At 54.0% G+C, this 25,047-nt stretch overlaps 1 protein-coding gene and 1 long non-coding RNA gene across 2 annotated transcripts; both read right to left on the bottom strand.

Annotated features, from left to right (window-relative positions):
- Positions 1-1,751: 1,751 nt before the first annotated feature.
- EHD2 (EH domain containing 2) lies at positions 1,752-24,390 on the bottom strand. Its single transcript, XM_015124363.3, has 6 exons — positions 24,274-24,390; positions 20,157-20,615; positions 18,871-18,968; positions 13,291-13,703; positions 7,396-7,560; positions 1,752-4,026 (listed from the first exon to the last, which is right to left on the bottom strand). The coding sequence occupies exons 2-6, from the start codon at positions 20,558-20,560 to the stop codon at positions 3,475-3,477; spliced, it is 1,632 nt and encodes a 543-aa protein (XP_014979849.1). The 5' UTR covers positions 20,561-20,615; positions 24,274-24,390; the 3' UTR covers positions 1,752-3,474.
- LOC144337239 (uncharacterized) lies at positions 4,440-5,566 on the bottom strand. The gene is made up of 2 exons (XR_013410040.1): positions 5,499-5,566; positions 4,440-5,116 (listed from the first exon to the last, which is right to left on the bottom strand). It is a non-coding gene; the product is annotated as an uncharacterized LOC144337239 (long non-coding RNA).
- Positions 24,391-25,047: the final 657 nt, after the last annotated feature.

Genomic DNA, 25,047 nt, shown 5'->3' with positions numbered 1-25,047 from the left:
TTTTTTGTATTTTTAGTAGAGACGGGGTTTCACTGTGGTCTCGATCTCCTGACCTTGTGATCCGCCCGCCTCGGCCTCCCAAAGTGCTGGGATTACAGGCTTGAGCCACCGCGCCCGGCCGGCCTTACAATTTTTTAATCTCGTTTTCTTTGAACAGTCAGTGGCAGATTCTGCACAGCACATGTTCCACTCTCAGTTTTGTCATCTCAAATGTTCCAATCCTAGGATCTTGGAAATCAAGTAACTTTCGGAATATCAAAGTTGGAAGCACAGAACATTAGAGGAATGTTAGAAACATACACTTTTAGGACCCTAGAAGTGCAGACTCAAGAATCATTCATCTTGAGCAGGCTACTTCGCTGTGCCTCAGTTTCCTCATATGCAAAATAAGGATGATAACGGTACATCTGCCTCATAAATCATGCAGAAGATTAAACATATGTAAAGCACTTAAGGCTGCGTCTGGCATCTGAGTGTTAGCTGTTGTTAGTGCCTTGCCCTCTGAGGCTTCATCTTAGAATCAACTCATCTTTGCTATTTACAAATAAGGAAGGAAGCTCGGAGGCTCTTGGGCCCTGGCAGCCATTCAAAGGGATCCATGGCAGGGGGCGTGGTGATTCACGCCTGTAATCCCAGCACTTTGGGAGGCCGATGCAGGAGGATGGCTTGAGCCCAGGAATTCAAGACCAGCCTGGGCAACATAGTGAGATACTGTGTCTGCCAAAAATTTAAAAATTAGCCAGGCGTGGTGGTGTGCGCCCGTAGTCCCAGGTACTCAGGAGGCTAAGGTAGGAGGATCGCTTGAGCCCAGGAGTTGGAGGGTGCAGTGAGCCGTGATTGCACCATTGTACTTCAGCCTGGGTGACAGCAAGACCCTGTCTCAAAAACAAAACAAATCAAAGGGAACCAGACCTCATAAAAGTCACTTTGGACTCATAAAGGAAAAAGGCACAGAGAGGGAAGGCGCCACACTCATGGTCACACACAACTGAACTCAGCTGGATCCTTGCGCAGAGCTTTGGAAAGGTGACAGGCCCTGGATCGTAGCCCCGGGACCTGAGCGCCTGACCGCCTGGGACGGAGATTTTGGAGACCACAGCCTGTCTTGTCTCCTGAACGTCCGCCAGGGGGCGCCGCGAGCCGCGAAACTGGGCCCGCGTGGGCGGGATGAGCGAGCGGCCAGCGTGTCCCGGGACGCCGTGGGTGTGGCCTGAGTGTAAGTGCGCGGGATCGGGCGCGTACGGTGCGCTGCCCAGCTCTGGCGAAGAGCCCCCAGGACGTGAGCACGCGCACACTCCTGGCAGCGCGTGTGGGCAAGGAAACCAGTATGTCCCTGGTGTTACGCGTCGGGAGTTATGTACCCAGGTTGTGCAAGGGCACGTTGCCGGGCAGGGCGGGGGCTAGGGGAGCACTTCGTGCCCGAAGACACACACACAACAAACACACACACACACACACACACACACACCCCGCGCGCGCCCCAGGGCTTGGTTCCCAGGCCCCCGCCACAGGAGGTGGGAGGGAGGGATGTCCCGGGGGGAGGGCCCCAGAGTCACTTTTCTTCGGAAAATATGCCGATCTGGCCCCCAGCCCAGGCCTGAGTCACCAGGCCTCGCTGCATTGAGTCACGGACTCCACCCCGCCCCTGAGAGCACGGAAGGGGGCCTCCCCCAACCCCAAATCCTGCCCAGCTCTCTCCTTCCCTGGGGGAGGGCGGGCGATCCCTGTCCCAAGTCAGCCTGACTGCCACATGGGAAGAAGCCTTGGCTTTATTCGCTCTGTGGGGACACTGTTCCGTTCAGAGGCCCCTCCCAGCCACGGGGTGGGGGACAATGGTGGGCGTGGGAATCCCAGCGAGCATCCTGGAGGGGGCGTCGTCTCCATGTATTTTGCTCTTCCCCATCTTTTCCATGGGGTCCCCTGCCAGGGTCAAGCACTAATAACGTGATGAAGGCAGCAGATAGCGTCGGGGTCCCTTTAGGGGTGGGGAGAGGGCTGTAGCACCAAGAACCCCCCTCCCCCGCCCACGACATCCCTGAAAAGACTAAAATAAAGCCCCGAGGCCTTTCTATGTAGGGGCTCCACTTAAATATGGAATGGTGATGGGCAGAGAGGCGGTGGCCCAGCAATCCTTAAGTCCAGACCACCAGCTGTGGGGAGGCTTCCAGGGGGCCAGGAGCAGGCTGGGCATTTCCAGCCACGGACAAGTGGAGGATGGAAATACCTCCAAGGGGGTACAGTCTCGGAGGAGCGAGATGGAAGGGGTTTTTCTTCCTGCTACAGGATCCTTTTAAAAGAAATGGGTGTGAAGCTGGGCACGGTGGCTCATGTCTGTAATCCCAGCAGTTTGGGAGGCCGAGGCAAGCAGATCACCTGAGATGAGGAGTTCAAGACCAGCCTGGCCAACATGGTGAAAATCCGTCTCTACTCAAAATACGAAAATTAGCTGGACATGGTGGCTCATGCTTGCAGTCCCAGCTACTCGGGAGGCTGAGGCACGAGAATCACTTGAACCCAGGAGGTGGAGGTTGCAGTGAGCCGAGATCTCACCACTGCACTCCAGCCCGGGTGACAGAGGAAGACTCTATTAAAAAAAGAAAAGAAAAGAAAGGAAAGGAAAAGAGAGAGAGGGAGGGAGGGAAAGAAAAAGAAGGAAGGAAGGAGAAAGAAAGAGGAAAGAAAGAAAGGAAAATAAAGAAAAGGAAACAAAGAGAGAGAAAAGGAAGGAAGAAGGGAGGGAAGGAGGGAGGGAGGGAATGGGTGTGGACAGAATTGGGGGCAAAAACAAAACAGAAAAGGAAGGAAGGAAGAAAAGGAAGAGAGGGAAGGAAGGAAGGAAGGAAGGAAAGAAGGAAAGAAAGAAGATTGTGTCTCCCCTCTGAGCCCCCATGGTCCCGAGACCTGAGGCTGTGATGGAGTGGGTTGAGGGTCTGGCCTGGCTGGGCAGGAGGAAGCGGAGCAGAAGAGGGTCTATCAGTCATTTCAACCACAGGGCTGCTCACCCAGGGAAGGGGCTGGGGTCGTGCCAGGAATTAGTGTGTGTTTGTGTGACTGTGTAAGTACCCTCTCCTGGGAATGTCACCTTCCATGAGGGCAGATGTATTTGTCTATTTTGTTCTCTGTGGTAATGCCCGGTGCCTAGAACAGGGCTGGGCACATAGTAGGTGCTCAATAAATATTTGAATGAAGGATGGATGGATGGATGGATGGATGCCTGCGCGTGCCAGTGTCTGTGTGATGTGCCTAAGTGAACGTGAGGCTGGAGGTGTGAAGGGCAGACAGAGAAGCCTTGTCCCTCCCGAGGTCCCCTCTAAACCCTTCCACCGGGGTGTCTGGTGGTAGTGCGGAGGGAGACCCCCGGTCCTTACAGATGGGCAAGGAGGGCAGGCAGGGCATGTGTGAGCTGGGGCAGGGGTGTGCGTGCAGCCGACTGGAGCTGGGGAGCCACAGCAGGGCCATGGGAGGGGGACCGGCTCACTCGGCGGAGCCCTTGTGGCGTCGCTTGGAGGGTGGCACCAGGCGACGGGGCAGGTTGGCGGGCAGCCCGTGACCCTCCAGCTTGGCCTCGATGAGGTGACTGGCCAGCGCGAACTCCTCGTCATCCAGCATGCCGTCGCGGTCCACGTCGCTCAGCTTCCAGATGCGCCCCAGAACCGAGTTGGGGAGTTTGGTCCCCACCATCCAGGTCTTGGCCTTGGAGCCGCTCAGCTTGCCATCGGCAGGTGCCAGGTTGTAGAAGATCTCGTCGTATTTGGACTTGTCCTTGGTCACCACCCACTCAGCCTCGTCGTCCGAACCCTCCTCGCCGTCCTCCATGGCCTCGTCAGGTCCCCGCTCCACGAACGGGCCCATGTGGGTACCCTCAAAAGCGCCCCCCTGCACGCCCACCTCGGTATTCTCCAGCTCCTCCTGCCGCAGCAGGGGCATGAGCTTGGCAATGTCGTGCGTCAGCATCTCATCCAGCGCCTCCAGCAGCTTCGGCTTCAGCGAGTGAAACTTGGTGAAGTCGTGCGCCATCAGCAGCTCCTGTGGTTGGGGACAGGGGGACCCAAAATTCAAGCGGCGCCATCCCTGAGGCCCTCAGGCTGCAAGGTGGTACCAGGACACTGGAGAAGCTCGGGGGGCAGCTTTTGTGGGTTTTTTGGTTGTTGTTTGTTTTGAGACAGAGTCTCGCTCTTGTTGCCCAGGCTGGAGTGCAAATGGCACGATCTCAGCTCACTGCAACGTCTGCCTTCTGGTTTCAAGCGATTCTCCCGCCTCAGCCTCCTGAGTAGCTGGGATTACAGGTGCACACCACTACACTCGGCTAATTTTTGTATTTTTAGTAGAGACGGGGTTTCATGTTGGCCAGGCTGGTCTCGAACTTCTGACCTTGTGATCCACCTGCCTCAGCCTCCCAGTGCTGGGATTATAGGCATGAGCCTCTATGCCCAGCTGTCTTTTGTTTGTTTTGTTTTGTTTTGACAGGGTCTCGCTCTGACACCCAGACTAAAGTGCAGTGGCACCAACATAGCTCACTGCAGCTTCCAACTCCCAGCCTCAAGGGATCCTCTGGCCCCAGTCTCCCAAGTAGCTGGGACCACAGGCACGCACCACCACACCCAGCTAAATTTTTTTTTGTAGAGACGGGGGTCTCGCTATGTTGCCCAGGCTGGTCTCAAAGTCTTGGGCTCAAGCCATCCTCACACTCAGCCTCCTAAAGTGCTGGGATTGCAGGTGTGAGCCACTGCGCCCAGCCAGGGTGGCAGCTCTTTACTGACACATGCAGAAGTATTTGAAGATCTGAACAACCTGCTCTGCTCGGGCACCCACCACTTGGAAGATACTTGGGCAACAAGGTCCCGGAGGCTTTCTCCTAAACCCCAGAATTACTGGAGGGTGGGGATGCTGGGGACCCTCCGATGAGTGAGAGCAGCAACCTTCTGCCAGCTAGCAGAGAAGGATTTCAGTGTTTTCGCATCAAGTATACCTTTCTCAGAGCATCCACACCGGCCTAGAACCCTAACTGCCCTCTACTGGACTCTAGCTGCCCAGCCAGCATGCACAACATTGAAAATTTTTAAAAAACTCAGCAGGCATGGGTGGCTCACACTTGTAATCCCAGCACTTTGGGAGGCTGAGGTGGGAGAATCACTTGAGCCCAGGAGTGCAAGACCAGCCTGGACAACATGGCAAAACCATATTTCTTTTTTTTCTTTTTTTTTCTTTTTTTTTTTTTTTGTTTTTTTTGTTTTGTTTTGTTTTGTTTTGAGACAGAGTCTCGCTCTGTCGCCCGGGCTGGAGTGCAGTGGCCGGATCTCAGCTCACTGCAAGCTCTGTCTCATGGGTTCAAGCGATTCTTCTGGCTCAGCCTCCCAAGTAGCTGGGATTACAGGCACCTGCCACCACGCCCAGCTAATTTTCATATTTTTAGTAGAGACGGGGTTTTGCCATGTTGGCCAGGCTGGTCTTGAACTCCTGACCTCAGGTAATCTGCCCACCTCGGCCTCCCAAAGTGCCGTGATGACAGGCGTGAGCCACTGCACCTGGCCTCAAAACCCTATTTCTAAAAAAAAAAAAAAAAAATTAAAAATTAGCCAGGTGCAGTGGTGCACGCCTGTAGTCCCAACTACTTTGGGAGGCTGAGACAGGAGAATCTCTTGAACCCCGGGAGACAGCAGTTGCAGTGAGCTGAGATAGCACCATTGCACTCCAGCCTGGGTGACAGAGCTAGACCCTGTCTCAAAACAAACAAGGGAGGGGAGAAAAAAGAAAGTTCGGGAAGCTCAGTTCCTGCCACTGCACTACCACACCACGCAGAAAGGACTGAGTGGCTGGCTACCAAATTTGGAGGTGAGGTTTGGGATGAAGAGATCATCAGGGGTCCCTGGGACCACCGCCTCCCCACCGAAGAAGTCACTTGGTGCTAGCGCAGCTGTAGGGTGGGCTTGGCGTCATGCCGCTGCTCACATGGGCAACTCTCAGTGGCCCAGACTGCACCAGGACTGTCTCTGCAAAGGTGCATTCCTTTCACAGCCCTGTGGGAATTTCCTGAGCCAAGGCAGAGAGGCCAGATGATCACGACTCTGAAGGGTTGGGGCTCCTAGGTTGCAACCTGGATTCCCAGGCAGCCAGAGTATGACTAAGTTCAAGTCCACTGAGGCAAGCACAGGTTGCATATGCAGCTTCTACTGTTAGCCTGTCCAGTAGTGCAGCCAGTAGCCACATGTGCTTATTTACATTCATTAAAATGAAATACAGGCCGGGTGCAGTGGCTCACACCTGTAATCCCAGCACTTTGGGAGGCCGAGGCAGGCGGATCACAAGGTCAGGAGATCGAGACCACAGTGAAACCCCGTCTCTACTAAAAATACAAAAAATTAGCCAGGCGCGGTGGCGGGCGCCTGTAGTCCCAGCTACTAGAGAGGCTGAGGCAGGAGAATGGCGTGAACGCGGGAGGCGGAGCTTGCAGTGAGCCGAGATCGCACCACTGCACTCCAGCCTGGGCGACAGAGCGAGACTCCGTCTCAAATAAATAAATAAATAAATAAATAAATAAATAAATAAATCTTTTAAAGTATTAATTTGTTGAGACAGAATCTCACTCGGTCACACAAGATGGACTGCAGTGACGTGATCTCAGCTCACTGCAACCTCTGCCTCCCGTGTTCAAGCGATTCTCCTGCCTCAGCCTCCTGAGTAGCTGGGATTACAGGCATGCGCCACCACGCCCAGCTAATTTTTGTATAGTAGAGACGGGGTTTCACCATGTTGTCCTGGCTGGTCTCGAACTCCTGACCTCAGGTGATCCACCTGCCTTGGCCTCCCACAGTGCTGGGATTACAGGCATGAGCCACTGCACCCTACCGTATATATTTTAAATATTTATATTTTACAAATATAAATATTTACGTCTCCAATAAATAAACAAATGAAAAATAAAATAAACAGAAACCGTTCTTAAAGAGACTGTATACTTTTCTTCCCTTTCCCAACTTCTTGCTGGCTGGAACGCAGACACAGTGGCTGAAGCCTTCACAGCCCTTTTGTACCATGAGGTTCCTTGGGCCTGGAGGCCAGGCATGGAAGAGAAATAAGACAGAAAGGGACTAGATCCCTAGCTCTAAAGCACCAAACCAGTCCCGGACCACTTTCTGGGAGTTTTATGGAGGAAAGAAAGAAAAACCCTCTCTCTTAATTTAGCCACTGTTATTTTGGGTTTTCTCTTCACTCCCCTAGCCTGACTCATAAAACCACGCTCCCACGGAACTATTTGAGGGAGGCGCTTTCCAGAACCTGCCACCTATTCCTCCGGCTTTTGAGGTCCCATCTCAGAGCTTCCAGAAGCCAACCTTCCCATCACCCACCCCCTAACACTCCCTCCCGGGCAGCTTCCCCTCCCGGGCAGCTTCCCACCTGCATTTTCTGGCAATCAGGAAAGTCCCCAGGGGAGATGTGATGTTCCAGCTGAATCTTCGCAAAGATGACGGGCAGTTTGAGGATCAGCTGCTTCTTCTTGTTCTCCTTCCCAAACACAGACGGCATCTCCTTCTTCAGGTAGCTGATGATGTAAGCATGAACCTGTGGGAAGAGTTCTCACCTGAGCCTGCGTCAGGGTCCACCAGGGGGCTTGTTAAAACAAGCTGCTGGCCGCACTCCCAGAGATTCCCATTCACTTGGTCTGGCCTGCGGCATGAGAATTTGCGTTTCTCATCTTTTCTTTCTTTTCTTTTTTTGAGACAGATTCTCGCTCTGTTGCCCAGGCTGGAGTGCAGTGGTGCAATCTCAGCTCCCTGCAACCTCCAGCTCCTGGGTTCAAGCAATTCTCGTGCCTCAGCCTCCCAAGTAGCTGGGATTAACAGGTGCGCACCACCACACCTGGCTAATTTTTTTTGTATTTTTAGCAGAGACGGGGTTTCTCCATGTTGATCAGGCTAGTCTTGAACTCCTGACTTCAGGTGATCCACCCGCCTCAGCCTCCCAACGTACTGGGATTACAGGCGTGAGCCACCGCGCCCGACCAGCTTTTTTTTTTTTTTTTTTTTTTTTTTTTTTTTTTGAGACAGGGTCTTGCTCTATCGCCCAGCCAGGAGTGCAGTGGTGCAATCATAACTTACTGCAGCCTCAAATTCCTGGGCTCAAGGGATCCTCCCACCTCAGCCTCTCAAGTACCTGGGATTACAGGCAAGAGCCACTGTCTGGATGAGAATTTGCATTTCTGACAAGTTACAGGTGCTACAGGTGGCAGCACCACACTGTGAGCCCCATGGCCTCCTCCTGCTGGGGCTCACCCTGGGCTCCTCCTCTCTTCTAACTAAGTGAGCTCAGTCCCTCCCAGTTTTAAACATCCCTTAAAGAGGTCCACTCCTGAATCTGCATACCAGCCTAAGCCTCTCTCTCCAGTTTAGGACTCAGAGCTAATTGTCTTGTCAACATTCCTGGACAGCTCCATCCCAGGATGCCCTAAGTGGAATCTGGCATGTGCCATTGCACCAGCCCGGGCAACAGAGTGTGACTCCGTCTCAAAAAAATAAATAAATAAATAAAATAAAAAAGAGTAAATAAATGCTTTTATAAAATGCAACATATCTGAAAAGAGACACAAGAAACTACTTACGGCGGTTGCCTCTAGGAAAGAGGCCCTGGGAGCTGGTGGGATGAGGTGTGGGAGAATCACGTCTGATAAAGTATGAATGCCTTTCCATGAGATGGTCTTAAATGTTCAATAAAAAAGACTTGTTGGGCCGGGCGCGGTGGCTCAAGCCTGTAATCCCAGCACTTTGGGAGGCCGAGACGGGTGGATCACGAGGTCAGGAGATCGAGACCATCCTGGCTAACACGGTGAAACCCCGTCTCTACTAAAAAATAGAGCCTGTAGTCCCAGCTACTCGGGAGGCTGAGGCAGGAGAATGGCGTGAACCCGGGAGGCGGAGCTTGCAGTGAGCTGAGATCCGGCCACTGCACTCCAGCCTGGGTGACAGAGCGAGACCCCGTCTCAAAAAACAAAAACAAAAACAAAAACAAAAAAAAGACTTGTTAAAAAATTCTGGCCGGGCGCGGTGGCTCAAGCCTGTAATCCCAGCACTTTGGGAGGCCGAGACGGGCGGATCACGAGGTCAGGAGATCGAGACCATCCTGGCTAACACGGTGAAACCCCGTCTCTACTAAAAAATACAAAAAACTAGCCGGGCGAGGTGGGGCGCCTGTAGTCCCAGCTACTCCGGAGGCTGAGGCAGGAGAATGGCATAAACCTGGGAGGCGGAGCTTGCAGTGAGCTGAGATTCGGCCACTGCACTCCAGCCCGGGCGACAGAGCAAGACTCCGTCTCAAAAAAAAAAAAAAAAAAAAAAAAATTCTTTAAGAGGCCGAGGCCAGCAGATCACCTGAGGTCAGGAGTTCGAGACCAGCCTGTCCAACATGGTGAGACCCCCCCCCCCAGCCCCCACCGTCTCTACTAAAAATACAAAAATTAGCCGGATGTGGTGGCACCTGCCTGTAGTCCCAGCTACTCGGGAAGCTGAGGCACAAGAATCACTTTAACCTAGGAGACAGAGGTTGCAGTGAGCCGAGATCGTGCCACTGCACTCCAGCCTGGGTGACAGAGAAAGACTCCAACTAAAAAATATATATATATTTTAAAGAATCACGGATTTAGAATGCTGAGAATGTTGGTGGTCCCTGACTGGTTCTAAATCCTCATCTCTTCCACCCTCCACCACCACCCTGTCTCCAGCCCCGTTAGGCTCTCAGTTCAAACACATCAAGTAAATGGCTGCCCCAGGCCTTTGCACATGCTGTCCTCACTGCATCGACTGCTCTTCCACCCAGTTGCCACTCGGCTCGCCCCTTCCTCTCACCCCTTCCTCTCCTTCAGACCGCTCTAAGATAGTCCCTCGCCAGCCCCTCTTTCCTCCGCTTCATTTTTCTTCATAACTATTGATTTGTTTAATGTCTGCTTCCCCACTAAAAAGTAATTCTATGAGAAAAGGAATTTATCTTTGTGCCCTGCTGTATCCCCAGAGCCTAGAAGAGTGCCGCATGTGCTCGGCAACTGCTGAATGAATGTCACTGGGCCACTGCAGAGAATGTGGTCTGAAGGTTCAGGGCATCTTGGCGTCTTTAGAATCAGACCCTCCCAAGATCTTGGTCTCACGTATCACAGCATCATAAAATCGCCCCTTCTAGCAGCTATCACTTCAGTCGAAGGACCTAGAGTCAGAGGATTCGTCCACACCCTCCAAAGTACAGATGGGAAACTGAGGCACTGGGAGAAGGGTGATTACCTCGGAGGGGCAGTGAACCTTGGTCACAGCAAACCCAGAATCCCATGCTCCTGTGTCCTGAGCGGCACTGGGGAGCCATGGATGAACCAGCAGGAAGAGGTGGAGGGAGTGCCTAAGGGTCTGAAGGACCAATCGGGGCAGGGGTGTGGCCGGGCTGGGGGCGGGGCCTGTGAGAGCGGGCCAATGGAGTCAGGGGGCAGGGCCGAAGGGCGGCTCCATAGGGACCAAAGGAGGGGAGGCGGGAGGGCACTGATGGCTTTTCCAGAGAGGAAGCAGGGGAAGGTGCCAGGAAGAGATAAGGTGGGAAGGCGGGCTGGGCCGGGGCTGGGTCCCTGACTCCGGGGTTTGTCTGGGTTTCCGGAGCCGCCCCCAGCCCGGCGGGGGCACCAGGTGTCTGGCCCGGCCCCACCCCTCTGTCCCTGAGCCTTGTGCTCCAGCTCCCGCCAAGGGACCCGCGGGAACGAACCTGGGGGAGTCTAAGACAGACCAGGAGGAAGACAGAGAGAAGGCGGCGGCGGAGCGGGGGAGAGATGGAGAGTCAGGAGGAGACAGACAGGGTGAGAAAGAGAAGGAAAGGGAGTTAGAATAAAAGAGAAAGTAAAAATGGAGAAGAAAGAGATTGAGAGAGAGGTAGAAAAGGGACTGATACCGAGACAGAAAAGAGAGGGACAGACACTGCAGAGCCGCCTGGGCAGAGGAGCGCAAGGTGAATTCCGAAGGTTCCAGGAGTGGCAGCCCCGTCCACACTGGGCCGCTCCCTCCGAAGGAGGATTCCTGGGGTGGGGGTGGGGGCTCTGACTCACCCACTCTCGTTGCTCCTTAAACCAATACCTCAGGCTCCTCCACCCCCTAGAACCTTCTTGGCCTCCTTGCCTGCCCAGCTTCCTGCCCCGCCTCCACCCTGGCAGCCTCCCCTGAGAATGTTCCATTCGACATCCAAAATTGCTCTGAAACCGGCGCTCTCCTTTCTCCTCTCCCTCTGCAAGGCCTGTCCGGATCCAGGAACCTCCAAGCCTTTTGCCTCGTCTCCAGGCTCCTAGACTCACCTGCCTTGAATCCACCCTCCAAAAGGCAGCTTGAGTCGAATTATCTCCTTTCCCTGCTCTGAACTTTTCCATGGCTCCCCAGTGCCCTCGGGACAAAGCACAGATTCCCGGACACAGTCCACATTATCTCCAGGGGTCTGACTCTTAGCCACATCCTCAGCCTCAAACTGAGCTATGCACACTGTCTACACTGGGTTCTCTCCTTTCCCTGCTCCAAACCCTTCCTTGGCTCCCCAGTGCCCTTGGGACAAAGCACAGATTCCCGGACACAACCCACACCACCTCTGATCTCAGCCACATCCTCAGCCTCTAATTGAGTTATGCACACTGTCTACACTGGGTTCAACACTGACATTTCCCCTCAGATGCCCTCTCCTCCAAAGAAGCCTTCTCTGCCTGCCCCAGCTACCCCGCCCCAGCTCTGACCACACTGGGTCATCATTGTCTGGGGATGGGTCTGTCCCCTCTCCAGGAGCCCCAGTGAGGACTGAGCCCTGGAACTGCCTTGATTATTTAGGACTGGGAGCCTCAGCAGGACAGGACTGGAACCACTGTGGTCACTGCTGTGTCTCCTGCACCACCCAACACCAGGCCGGGCATAGAGGAGATTTTGTTCAATGCAACTGTTTGTTCAATGTCATTCATTCAATAAATATTTACAGAGCACCAATTCTGTTCTGGGCGCTGGGGACAAAACAGTGAAGGAATTCAAAGAGCCCTGATTGGCTAGGCATGGTAGCTCACACCTGTAATCCCAGCACTTTGGGAGGCCAAGGCGGGCGGATTACCTGAGGTCAGGAGTTTGAGACAAGCCTGACCAACATGGAGAAACCCCATCTCTACTAAAAATACAAAATTAGCCAGGCATGGTGGTGGGCGCCTGTAATCCCAGCTACTTAGGAGGCTGAGGCAGGAGAATCGCTTGAACCCGGGAGGCGGAGGATGCGGTGAGCCGAGATTGCGCCATTACACTCCAGCCTGGGCAACAAGAGCAAAACTCCGTCTCAAAAAAAAAAAAAGGAAAAGCAAAAGAAATATTTGTGGAATAAACCAATGAACTTGGAAACCTTTGAGCCACAATCTTATAAATTATCAAAACATAAACAAGAAGGGTAGAATAATGAGTATTGGTATGTCTATATTCTACAGGAAGCTCAAAAATTCAATATAACTCATGCCTGTAATCCCAGCACGTTGGGAGGCCAAACAGGGAGGATCACTTGAGGGCAGGAGTTCAAGACCAGCCTGGGCAACACAGTAAGACCCAGACTCTACAAAAAGTAAAAAATTAGCTGGGCGTGGTGACACGCACCTGTGGTCCCAGCTACTTGGGGCAGGCTGAAGAGGGAGGATCAGTTGAGCCCAGGAGTTTGAGGCTGTGGTGGGCTGTGATTGCATCACTGCACTCCAGCCAGGGCAAGAGAGCGAGACTCTCTCTCTTAAAAAAGAAGGAAGAGGAAAGGAAAGAGGATGTAAGGAAGGAGGAAGGGAGGAGGGAGAGAGGAACAGAGGAAGGAAGGAAGGAAGGAAGGAAGGAAGGAAGGAAGGAAGGAAGGAAGGAAGGAAGGAAGGAAGGAAGGAAGGAAGGAAGGAAGGAGAGAGAAAGAGAAGCAGAAACAGAAGCAGGAGGAGGAGAAGGAGGAGGGGAGGAGGAGGGGAGGAGGAGGGGAGAGAAGAGGGGAGGAGCAGGAGGAAGAGGAGGAGGAGGAAGAGGAAGAAGAAATAGAAATACCAGGACAGTGAAGCCAGGGTGACACTGTGTCGACACAGAAATCCAAAGGCAGAGGAATGAGTCTCCATACAGTTAGTTCTTCCTCCCTGCTCCACTCTGTGCCAGAATGACCCAACTTCAAGAGAACTAACTAACCTGAGCACTGATAAGTCAGGGACTCACAGCACTGGTAGGGGAGGACGGAGGAAAGGCAGGGGCTCCCCTTGCACCCTCCTCCAAGAATGCGCACCCAGACCCCAGGACGACTCACCCGCACCAGCCGGGCCCTCTTCACCAGGTCGTTGAGCTTGCGCAAGGCGGCGTGCCGGGGCAGGCCCTGGATGTCGCGAAAGAGGTCCTGCTCCTCCAGCTCAAAGAGGCGCCGATTGTCGGGCACGAGGAGAGGCTGGGACCAGAAGGAGCCGATGTAGACACGCAGCACCTCGGGCGTGCCCACCACCTTGCCCAGCGCCCACATGAGCGCGCCATAGACGCGCATCAGCTGCTGCGTCTCCACCATGTCGGCCTTGTTGAGCACTACGCGGATCTTGTCCTCATGGCCCCGCAGCGCGCCGATGGCCTCCGAGAACTCGTCCGAGATCTCCAACTTGTGCGCGTCGAAGAGCAGGATGATGAGGTCCACGCGCTCCGCGAACCAGCGCAGCACGGCCGGGAAGTCGTAGCCTGGAGTGGGAGTGGAGAGACAGGGGCGCAAGGGGCAGAAGTCAGACCCCCAGCCTCCAGCCATTCAGTAGCATCCATTCTCTTGCATATTGGACTGTAAAGATGTTCACATTGTTGGCTGTCCAAATCCTGTCTAGGCAAAATAGCCAAGGCCCTCAGTGGGTACCACTGCTTTGGTTCCCCAGTCCCCAGGATTTCCCCCCACTCTGGTCCCAGCCCCTCAAGTCCTCAAGCCATCTGGTTACAGGGGTAATCATCCCCCTTTTCCTTTGCTGGAGTGCAATGGCGGGATCATGCCTCCCTGAAACCTCCGCTTCCCGGAGCTCAGGCAATCCTCCCACCTCAGCCTCCCTAGTAGCTGGGACCGCAGGCGGCCGTCACCACACGTGGCTAAATTTTTTTTTTTTTTTTTGTAGAGACGGGGTCTCACTATGTTACCCGGGCTGGTCTCATACTCCTGAGCTCAAGTGATCCTCTTGCCTCAGCCTCCCAAAATGGGATCACAGGAGTCAGCCACCGTGCACAGCCTCCAGGCCTCCATTTTTTCATTCGCTCATTCTTTAACCAGTTATTAGTGGTGTGCTTTGTAGGTGTGCATGTGTAGGTTGTTAAAAATACTGACATGAGGCCAGGCGCAGTGGCTCACGCCTGTAATCCCAGCACTTTGGGAGGCCGAGGTGGGCGGATCACGAGGTCAGGAGATCGAGACCATCCTGGCTAACATGGTGAAACCCCGTCTCTACTAAAAATACAAAAAATTAGCCGGGTGTGGTGGCGGGCGCCTGTAGTCCCGGCTACTTGGGAGGCTGAGGCAGGAGAATGGCGGGAACCCGGGAGGCGGAGCTTGCAGTGAGCCGAGATCATGCCACTGCACTCCAGCCTGGGCAACAGAGCAAGACTCCGTCTCAAAAAAAAAAAAAATACTGATATGTTTGCTAAAAGATCCCCCCGTGCTTCTATGGAACCCCAAGGCTGCCACATGCCTCTATCACCCCAGCTTCTCCCCAGGATCTGTTGGATCCCCCCATGATCCAGCAACTACAGTTCATGTGCTCTTGCCATAGCAGATTTTTTTTTTTTTTTTTTTTTTGAGACAGAGTCTCACTCTGTCGCCCAGGCTGGAGTGCAGTGGCATGAATGCAGCTCACTGCAACCTCCATCTCCAGGTTCAAGCGATTCTCCTGCCTCAGCCTCCCAAGTATCTGGGATTACAGGCATGCACCACCACACCCGGTTAATTTTTGTATTTTTAGTAGAGACGGGGTTTCACCATGTTGGCCAGGCTGAGATGTTAAATATTTTGCATTGATTTAGCAATATTTACTGAGAGTCTCATGTGTGCCAAGCCCTGTCCTGGGAGCCTGAGATACTGCAGAAAACACACAGACAAGATTCTTGCTCTGATGAAGCACCCATCCCAGCCATGGGTTCCCACGCTCATTCATTCATTCCTTTCACCATTCATTTCCTCATTCACTCCTTCATCCACCCATTCTCACCTTTGCTTGTTCACTCATTTAATCACCAGCGAGCAATGCTGAGGCGAGCATTGATTGAGACCCCCTGACTTAGCTGTCTAGAATACCTGGATTTGAATCCCTCCTCTGCCTCGATCTGCTGTGTGATCTTAGGAAAGTAGCTTAACCTCTCTGAACTTGTGTTTTCTCTTCTGTAAAATGCAGATCATAGAAGGACTGTTGTGAAGCCAGGTGTGATGGCTCAAACTTGTAATCCCAGCACTTTGGGAGGCTGAGGCAGGCAGATCATTTGAGGCCAGGAGTTCGAGACCAGCCTAGCCAACATGGCAAAACCCCCATCTCTACTAAAAATACAAAAAAATTAGCCTGGTGTTGGTGGCTCATGCCTATGGTCCCAAATACATGGGAGGTTGTGGCACGAGAATGGTTTGAGCTTGGGAGGCAGAGGTTGCAGAGAGCAGAGATAGCATCACTGCACTCCAGCCTGGGTGACAGAGTGAGACTCTGTCCACCCCCCCTGCCCAAAAAAAAAAGGACTGTTGTAAAGATTAAAAGAATATAAATGAGTTTATATATATATATATATATATATAGAGAGAGAGAGAGAGAGAGAGAGAGAGAGAGAGAGAGCTTAAAATAATGCCTGGCATTGAACTGTCCACTTAAAAATTATGTAGGTGGCTGGGCACAGTGGCTCATGCCTGTAATCCCAGCACTTTGAGAGGCTGAGGCAGGAGGATCGCTTGAGTCTGGGAGTCTGAGACCAGCCTAGGCGAGATGACATTCCCTGTCTCTACAGAAAAAAATAAAAAAAAAAAAATTATCCACGCGTGGTGGCATGCATCTGTAGTCTCAGCTACTCAGGAAGCTGAAGCAAAAGGATCACTTGAGCCCAGAGGTTGGAGGCTGCAGTGAGCCACAATTGTGTCACTGCACTCCAACCGGCAGACAGAGCAAGACCTTGTCTCTCTCTCTTTTTTTTAAATGGTTGAGCTTTTTTTTTTTTTTTTTTTTTTTTGAGGCAGAGTCTTGCTCTGTCACCAGGCTGAAGTGCAGTGGTGCGATCTCAGCTCACTGCAATCTCTGCCTCTCGGATTCAAGCGATTCTCCTGCCTCAGTCAACCGAGTAGCTGGGATTACAGGCGCCACCACACCCAGCTAATTTCCCAGACACACCCGTGTTCACAATGTGGGACCTGCACAGATGTTTGTAGTCACACAATCACAAAGACAATATGAGATGCACACACATCACAGACAGAGACCTGCACGAACACAGGTACAGAGGCACATGTGCACACCCAGACACAATCGCACACACATAACCTCCCATGCCCTCCCAAACCCAAAGGCACCCACACAGACACACACAGAGTTACACAAAAGATACACTCCTGTACACACACACATTCTCACATACACAACACCACACAGAAGCACACAACTGTATCCCGAGGTACAATCACAGGTAGTCACACACAGCCCAACAAAATCCCCGCAGCCCTGTACCGCCCAACGCAGCCACACAAAGTCACACACAGCCCAGATACACATATATGCCTCATGCACAGGCACACAATGTCAGACTCACACCCACAATGACACACACTAAATCCACAGACACATAGACAAACAATGCCCTTCATGTCTCTCTCACACACACACTTATACACACTTCACAATATAACAATATATAGAGACAGAATCAGTTGCACACAATCCCACAAAGTCTCCCATAGCCCCACACAGCCCTTCAGAGTCACACAGAGTCATCCAGCAGGCCGGGCACAGTGGCTCACACCTGTAATCCCAGCACTTTGGGAGGCCAAGGCAGGAGGATCACCTGAGGTCCAGAGTTTGAGACCAGCCTGGCCAACATGGTGAAACTCTTGTCTCTACTAAAAAAAAAAAAAAAAAAAAAATACAAAAATTAGCCGGACATGGGTGTGGCGGGTGCCTGCAGTTCCGGCTACTCAGGAGGCTGAGGCAGAAGAGTCACTTGAACTCGGGAGGCGAAGGTTGCAGTGAGCTGAGATCGCGCCACTCCACTCCAGCCTACGTGACAGTGAGACTCTGTCGCAAAAACAAACGAACAAAACAAAGTCATGCAGCCACAATTATAGGCACACGCATACACACACACACACACACACAGAGGCAGGTACACAATTCAAAGTCACACAACCTCAGAGCCAAGGCCATGATGAGGCACGTCCACTGCTATACACAAATGCATGGAACCACCGCACCCACATTCACAGCGACACACTTTCCCAAGATACACACAGAGTCACACACACACCAACAGCTGGACACTCTCTCCTCCTCTTCCTCTACCCCCAAGGCCAGGAAGGGAGACCCCGTTCCCCACTCCCCCACCACCCATGGCCTTTGGACGCCCCTGCTGGCACCCCTGCCCTGGCTGAGAGAGCCACTCCCTCCCGTTGTCCCAGGCCCAGGCCCTGGGGTGGGAGCCCCAGGAATTCCTCCCCCTCAGCTGGCAGCACGTCCTCCCAATCGTTTCTGCAGCTGCCTCCTGCCGTTCTCCCGTGGGGCCTCTGGACGGCGGCCAGGGACACCGTCACCCCCGGCGTCCCCGCCCCACCCCAGGCCCAGCCTCCTCGCCAGGGCCTCTCATCCCCTCTGCCCCACATGGCAGCCTCCTTTGCCCCAGTTCCCGGCCTCCGAGGCCATGGGGGGTGGGGGACACAAGTTCGTGGGGCTGGGGGGCCACAGATGCTGAGCTGGGCTGGGCAGGAGTGGTGGGGGCTCAGCACACCCGGAGGCCCCCGCTGGAATCCACCCCCCGCCGCTCTCCTTGCACAGCTGTTTATAAATTCCAGGCCTGGCCTTGGCCCCCACCCAGATTCCCTTCCCATCCTCTTCTCAGCCCCATCTGTGGCCCAGACGCAGAGCCAGGAGCTCACAGGGCCCAGCTTCCCCTGCCCGGGCTCTGCCTCATCTCTGGGCCTTGTGTCTCCCTGCATCACTGTCTCACTGCCTCGGAATCCCTGTCCCTCTTCATCTCTCCCTTCCCATCCTTCCTGCCTGCCCAGACGTGCGGCTCCTGCCCCCTCGCACCACGTGGTCACTCACACGCCTCCCCCACCCATCGATGTGAGCCAGCACGGAGCAGTCACGGCTTCCACTAGCTCCCTGGGCTGCCCTGCCAGCCAGGGCCAGAGGATGCAGGCCCAGGTCCCAGTGGAGACACCGCCCCTCCTCCTCTAGACCCAGGAGTCCAGATCCCAGGCCCTCATCCGTCAGACCCAGGAGTCCAGGCCCCCAGCCCCTCCTCCCTCAGACCCAGGAGTCCAGGCTCAGCCCCTCCTCCCTCAGACCCAGGAGTCCAGACCTCCAGCCCCTCCTCCCTCAGACCCAGGAGTCCAGACCTCCAGCCCCTCCTCCCTCAGACCCAGGAGTCCAGACCTCCAGCCCCTCCTCCCTCAGACCCCAGGGTCCGGCCCCCAGCCCCTCCTCCCTCAGACCCAGGAGTCCAGGTCCCCAACTCCTCCTCCCTCAGACCCAGGGGTCCAGGCTCAGCCCTTCCTCCCTCAGACCCAGGAGTCCAGGCCCCCAGCCCCTCTTCCCTCAGACCCAGGAGTCCAGGCCCAGCCCCTCCTCCCTCAGACCCAGGAGTCGAGGCCCAGCCGCTCCTTCCTCTGACCCCAGGGTCCAGCCCCACTCACCGCGGCTCACTCTCTGTTTGGCACCCGACAGGATACCCGGGGTGTCGATGATGCTGATGCTTTCCAGGACCTGATTGGGGAGCTGGGCACACATGAACCTGGGGGATAGAGGGAAGGTCAGAGGTCAACACAGGGAAGGACAGAAGGAGGGAAAACATGAAGAGGGACTCGGGACAGCATGACAGAGCATCCTGTATGGGCGAAGAAAGACTCCAGACAGAAAAAGGGTGACCAGGACCATCTCAGAGCTGTAACCAGTCACAGCTCATGTTCGGTAAGCACTTAATTTGTGCCAGGTGCGTTCTTTTTTTTTTTTTTTTTTAGATAGAGTTTTGCTCTGTCACGCAGGCTGGATTGCAGTGGCACTATTTTGGCTCACTGCAACCTCCGCCTCTCGAGTTCAAGTGATTCTCCTGCCTCAGCCTCCCGAGTAGGTGGGATTACAGGCATGCACCACCACGCCCAGCTAATTTTTGTATTTTTAGTAGAGACAGGGTTTCGCCATGTTGGCCAGGCTGGTCTCGAACTCCTGACCTCCGGTGATCTGCCCACCTTGGCCTCCCAAAGTGCTGGGATTACAGGTATGAGCCACCGCACCCAGCCACCAGGTGCTGTTCCAAGTCCTCACAGCAACCATGTCATAGAGACCATGGTGATTCTCTTTTTTTTTTTTTTAGACCGAGTCTCACCGCACCTGGCCCAAGGTGATTGATCCCCATTTTGCAGATGAGGCTACAAGAGGGGCAGAGAGGTCAAGTCATTTGCCTGAGGCCACCCAGCTGGCGGGGATTTGAACCAGGCATGCTGACTTCACTAGCCTAGGTGCTCCCCTGAATAAGAGAGCAGAGACAGGCATGGGAAGAATTGGGTAGAGAGAAGGGAATTGGGGCTGAGAAGGAGGGAAACACAGTCAGGGAGGGGACAGAGAAGGGGGACAGCAAGATGCACCCCCAGGGCCGGGTGCGGTGGCTCACGCGTGTAATCCCAGCACTTTGGGAGGCTGAGGCGGGTGGATCACTTGAGGCCAGGAGTTCGAGACCAGCCTGGCCAACATGGTGAAACCCCGTCTGTACCTAATAATACAAAAACTCGCCAGGCGTGGTGGCGGGTGTCTGTAATCCCAGCTACTCAGGAGGCTGAGGCAGGAGAATCGCTTGAACCCAGGAGGTGGAGGTTGCCGTGAGCTGAGATCGCACCACTGCACTCCAGCCTGGGTGACAAGAACGGAAACTACGTCTCAACAAAAAGAAAAAGAAGGATGCGCCCTGGGCCCGCGGCTGGCACACCTGTTGAGGAAGGTGTTTCCGAAGGGGTTGAGTTTGCGGAAGGGCTTGTCCGGGTCCACGACGAGGGCGTTGCCGGGCACGGTGCCCTCAGTGTCCCCATGCATGACGGCCACAAAGCAGTCGGTGGTGGGCTCAGGCCCCACGCGGGAGCCGGGCACCTCCTGCTCCAGCAGGTACTGGATGAAGCTGGTCTTGCCCGTGCTGTACTGGCCAGCCACCAGCACCATGGGCTTGCCGTCGAAGTCTGCATCCTCCAGGGCCGGCGAGTGGAAGGCCCCGAAGCGGTAGTGCTCCTCCAGCGGCAGCAGCTTCGTGCGGTACAGCTCCTTGAGGGCCGAGGTCACCGTGCGGATGGCCTCGGGCTGCTGGCCCCGCGCCCCGCCCCGCTTCAGCCAGCTGAACATGGTGGCGGCACACTGCCCACTGGGTTCACGGAGAGACGTGCAGATGGAGAGCTGCCTGTGGGATGGGGAGAGGGCATGAGCATGGGCGGCCTGGCCAAGGAGGAAGAAAGGGGTCTGAGTATAGACTGTCTGGGTGGCAGGATGGGTGGAGAAGGAGGAGGAGCACAGATATTTGTGGTCACAAATATGTGGTCACAGAGCATGGATGGTGGGTGGCAGGAGGAAGAATGGAATTGGGATAGGCACGATGGTTCATGCCTGTAATCCTAGTATTTTGGGAGGCCGAGGCAGGAGGATTGCTTGAGGTCAGTAGCTCAAGACCAGCCTGGGTAAAATAGTGAGACCCCCATCTCTACAAAAAAAAATAATTAGCTGGGCATGGTGGCACATGCCTGTAGTCCCAGCACTTTGGGAGGCTGAGGCAGGAGGATTGCTTGAGCTCAGGAGTTCAAGGCTACAGTGAGCTATGATCATGCCACTGCACTCCAGTCTGGGCTACAGAGCAAGACCCCATCTCAAAAAACAAACAAACAAACAAACAAACAAAACCTGGGTGCAGTGGCTCATGCCTGTAATCCCAGCACTTTGGGAGGCCAAGGCAGGTGGACCACCTGAGGTCAGAAGTTTGAGACCAGCCTGCCCAATATGGTGAAACCCTGTCTCTACTAAACATATAAAAAATTAGCCAGGCATGGTGGTGGCCACCTGTAATCCCAGCTACTCAGAAGGCTGAGACAGGAGAATCACTTGAACCCGGGAGGCGGAGGTTGCAGTGCGCCAAGATCCCACCACTGCACTCAACAGAGTAAGACTCCATCTCAAAAAAACAAAAACAAAAAAACAACAACAAAAAAAAAGAGGAGATGATAGTGAACCAGCTGAAGGAAGAGAAAGAAGAAAGATGAATGGTGACATGGTTGAAGAAGGGGGATTGATGGTGGTAATGGAAATCCAAGAGATGGACAAGGCGAAAGATACAGAAGCTGCCTGGAAGAAACGGATTCCTTAATCACTTCATTCATTTCTTCCTCCCTTCACCCTTCCATCATTTGACACGTTTTCACTGAAATCACTCACTCCATGCTTCAGGCACTGTGGACCCAGAAACCAGTCAGAGATCGTCCCTCACCCACCCAGAGCCTCTAATGAGGACCTAGACACAAGCCAGACATCCAGAGGAGGGCGTGAGAAAGCGACCACAGCACCAGTAAGACTCAGGGCAGGGCTGACTTTTGAGCTGCTCCATGAACAGCAGGCAAGACAAGGGGATTTAGGCAGAGAGGACGGTGCATGCAAAGGTCTGGGGGTGTGAGAGGTCCTGGTGTGTTGGGAGCCATGAAATATCTGGGTGGTTGACACAGGGGCACAAAGAGGAGGGTTGAGAAATGGAGCTGAGAAGGTTGCCTGGGTGTACCCAGGTCATGAGGGCTGTTGAGTGTTAAGAAAAATGAGGCAACATTTATGATCACTGCATGCCAGGCACTGTACTAACTCACTTAACCTTCATAACCCTGTAAAGTAGGTCTATTACCATCCCCGCTTTTCCTTGTCTTTTTTTTTTTTTTTTTTTTGGAGATGGAGTCTCACTCTGTAGCCCAAACTGGAGTGCAGTGGCACAATCTCGGCTCACTGCAACCTTCACCTCTGCGGCTCAAGAGATTCTCCTGCCTCAGCCTCCCAAGTAGTTGGGACTAGAGGCATGCGCCACTACACCCAGTTAATTTTTTTTTTTTGTATTTTTTAGTAGAGACAGAGTTTCACTATGTTGCCCTGGGTAGTCCCAAACTCCTGAGCTCAGGTGATCCACCCGCCTCGGCCTCCCAAAGTGTTGGGATTACAGGTGTGAGCCACCATGCTGGCTCATCTCTGTTTTGTTTTGTTTTTTTTTTTTTTTTGAGACGGAGTCTCGCTCTGTCACCCAGGCTGCAGGTTGGAGTGCAGTGGCACGATCTCAGCTCACTGCAAGCTCCGCCTCCCAGGTTCCCGCCATTCTCCTGCCTCAGCCTCCTGAGTAGCTGGGACTACAGGCACCCGCCACCACACCTGGCTAATTTTTTGTATTTTCAGTAGAGACGGGGTTTCACCGTGTTAGCCGGGATGGTCTCGATCTCCTGACCTCGTGATCCGCCCACCTCGGCCTCCCAAAGTGCTGGGATTAAAGGCATGAGCCACCATGCCCGGCCTCATCTCTGCTTTTTTTTTTTTTTTTTTTTTTTTTTTGAGACGGAGTCTCGCTGTGTCTCCCAGGCTGGAGTGCAGTGGCGCGATCTCGGCTCACTGCAAGCTCTGCCTCCCAGGTTCACGCCATTCTCCCGCCTCAGCCTCCGAGTAGCTGGGACTACAGGCGCCCGCCACCACGCCCGGCTAATTTTTTGTATTTTTAGTAGAGACGGGGTTTCACCGTGTTAGCCAGGATGGTCTTGATCTCCTGACCTCGTGATCCGCCCGTCTCGGCCTCCCAAAGTGCTGGGATTACAGGCTTGAGCCACCGCGCCCGGCCTCATCTCTGCTTTTTTAACAAGGCAAAGGAGGCTCAGCAACAAGGCAAATGAAGACAGCAATAAATTACCCAAGATCACTTAGCTAGAAAATGCTCGAACTGGGACTCAAACCCAGGCAACCTGACCTCAGAGCTTGCAATCCTATTGTAGGTCTAAAGATCTGAGTTAGGGAGGTTAACCATGACCAATCCAGGAGCAATGAGCACCTCCAGCACCCAGACTGTGTTCTCTATCTTCCCTTACTATCCTTTTATTTACCATAGGATCTGTAGTGATGTCCCCTCTTTCATTTCTGATACCAGCCATATGTGTGTGTCTTTACTTTTTTAAAAAAAAGAAAAACAAAAACGATTGGTCCCGTTGATGCCTATGATTTTACTGATCTTTTCAAAGAATCAACTTTTGGTAAGATGGGAGTCTCTAAATACCATTCACCACTAAAAGAACCTGGGACTCCTTAGAGAAATGGTGGATTCCAGGGCTGGGGCAGGGAAGAACAAGTGAGCCTGGGTCAGACGGTGAGGAAGTGCTCAAAGGCGGATTGGGCATGTTACAGGAACAGAGGACCCAGCTTGCAGGGGTGGCCAATGGTCAAAAATGGAGCAATTTGAGCATCAAAATAACTGCAAATCAAATATGCTAAAATCCATAAAATCATGAGACTTTTAAAAGGGGTGGCGAGGGGGTGGGGGAGATAAAAGGAAAGGGAGTTCGTGAAGGAGTGGCAGGAGCGGAAAAGAGAGGCAGGATCTGGGATGTGGGCAGAGGGAGAGGGCTCTGGGCGGTGTCCCAGGCAGGGAGGGCCCTGAGAGAGTGTTGGGGAGAATGCCATCAGCAGTGGCCGATGGAGCTGGTGAGGCTGGAGAGGGGCTCTTGGGTGGCTGGAGGAGCCAAGTTAGCCGATATGGATGAGGGCCTGGATGGAGACCCTGCCCAGAGGATCTCTAGCCAGGGGATAGGGAGGGGTGTTGGGGGAGGATGGAGGAGATTAGGGGAGTGGGAGAGGCTGCGGAAGAGTGAGGGGACTGGTGGAGTGGGGGACATGGTTACAGACTGGGGGGACTGGTGAAGACTGGGAGGGATTGGGGAACACCTGGGGAGACCGTTACAGACTGGGGATAGGGTGGCGGGGAGCAGGGATCAGGCATGAGGAACCAGGGCAGGCTCGGGCGGGGGTCGTGAGGCGACAGCTGCGATGCTGGGAGCACTCACCGACGGGGCGCGCTGGCGGCTGCAGCGGGCTGGGCAGGCTGGGCGGGGGTGGGGTCCCGCAGGGATCCGAGGCGCCCGCGGAGCGGCCTGTGCTCGCGGTCTTGTCCGGAGCCGTCTGAGCCGGGTGGGGCCCGGAGCGGGGAGGACGGGAGGGAGGACAGAAGGGAGGGGAGGGACGAGGTGCCCCCCCTCAAAACCGGGCGCCCGGCCTCTGGCGCCCCCTTGTGGGGAGTGGGGAAGACGCCTTAGCACCGCGGGCGAGAGCTCCAGCGTCCCGTCTGGCATTCGAATTCCACCTCCACCTCCGGCGTTGGGCTGCTCCCCAATCCGTCTCTCTTCTTAACACGGGAATCACAACAGCAGCAGCAATAAGAGTAACAATAACTTAGGTCGGGCGCCCTGGCTCACGCCTGTAATCCTAACACTTTGGAAGGCCAAGGTGGGAAGATTGCTTGAGGCCAGGAGTCCAAGACCAGCCTGGGCAACACAGCAAGACCCCATGTCTATTAAAAATAATAATAAATAATAAAATAATTTAGCCAGGCACAGGAGTGCACACCTGTAATCCCAACAACTTGGAAGGCTGAGGTGGGAGGATTGCTTGAACCCAGGAGGTCGAGGCTGCACTGAGCTAGGATTGTGCCACTGCACTCCAGCCTGGGTGACAGAGCGAGACCTCACCTCTAAAAAAAAATTATAGGACCGGGCACGGTCCTATAATTACACGCCTGTAATCCCAACACTTTGGGAGGCGAGACAGGTGGATCACTTGAG

This window comes from Macaca mulatta, chromosome 19 (assembly GCF_049350105.2).
Source record: "Macaca mulatta isolate MMU2019108-1 chromosome 19, T2T-MMU8v2.0, whole genome shotgun sequence".
Taxonomy (NCBI): Eukaryota; Metazoa; Chordata; class Mammalia; order Primates; family Cercopithecidae; genus Macaca; species Macaca mulatta.
This window is presented reverse-complemented; position numbering and strand designations above follow the sequence as displayed.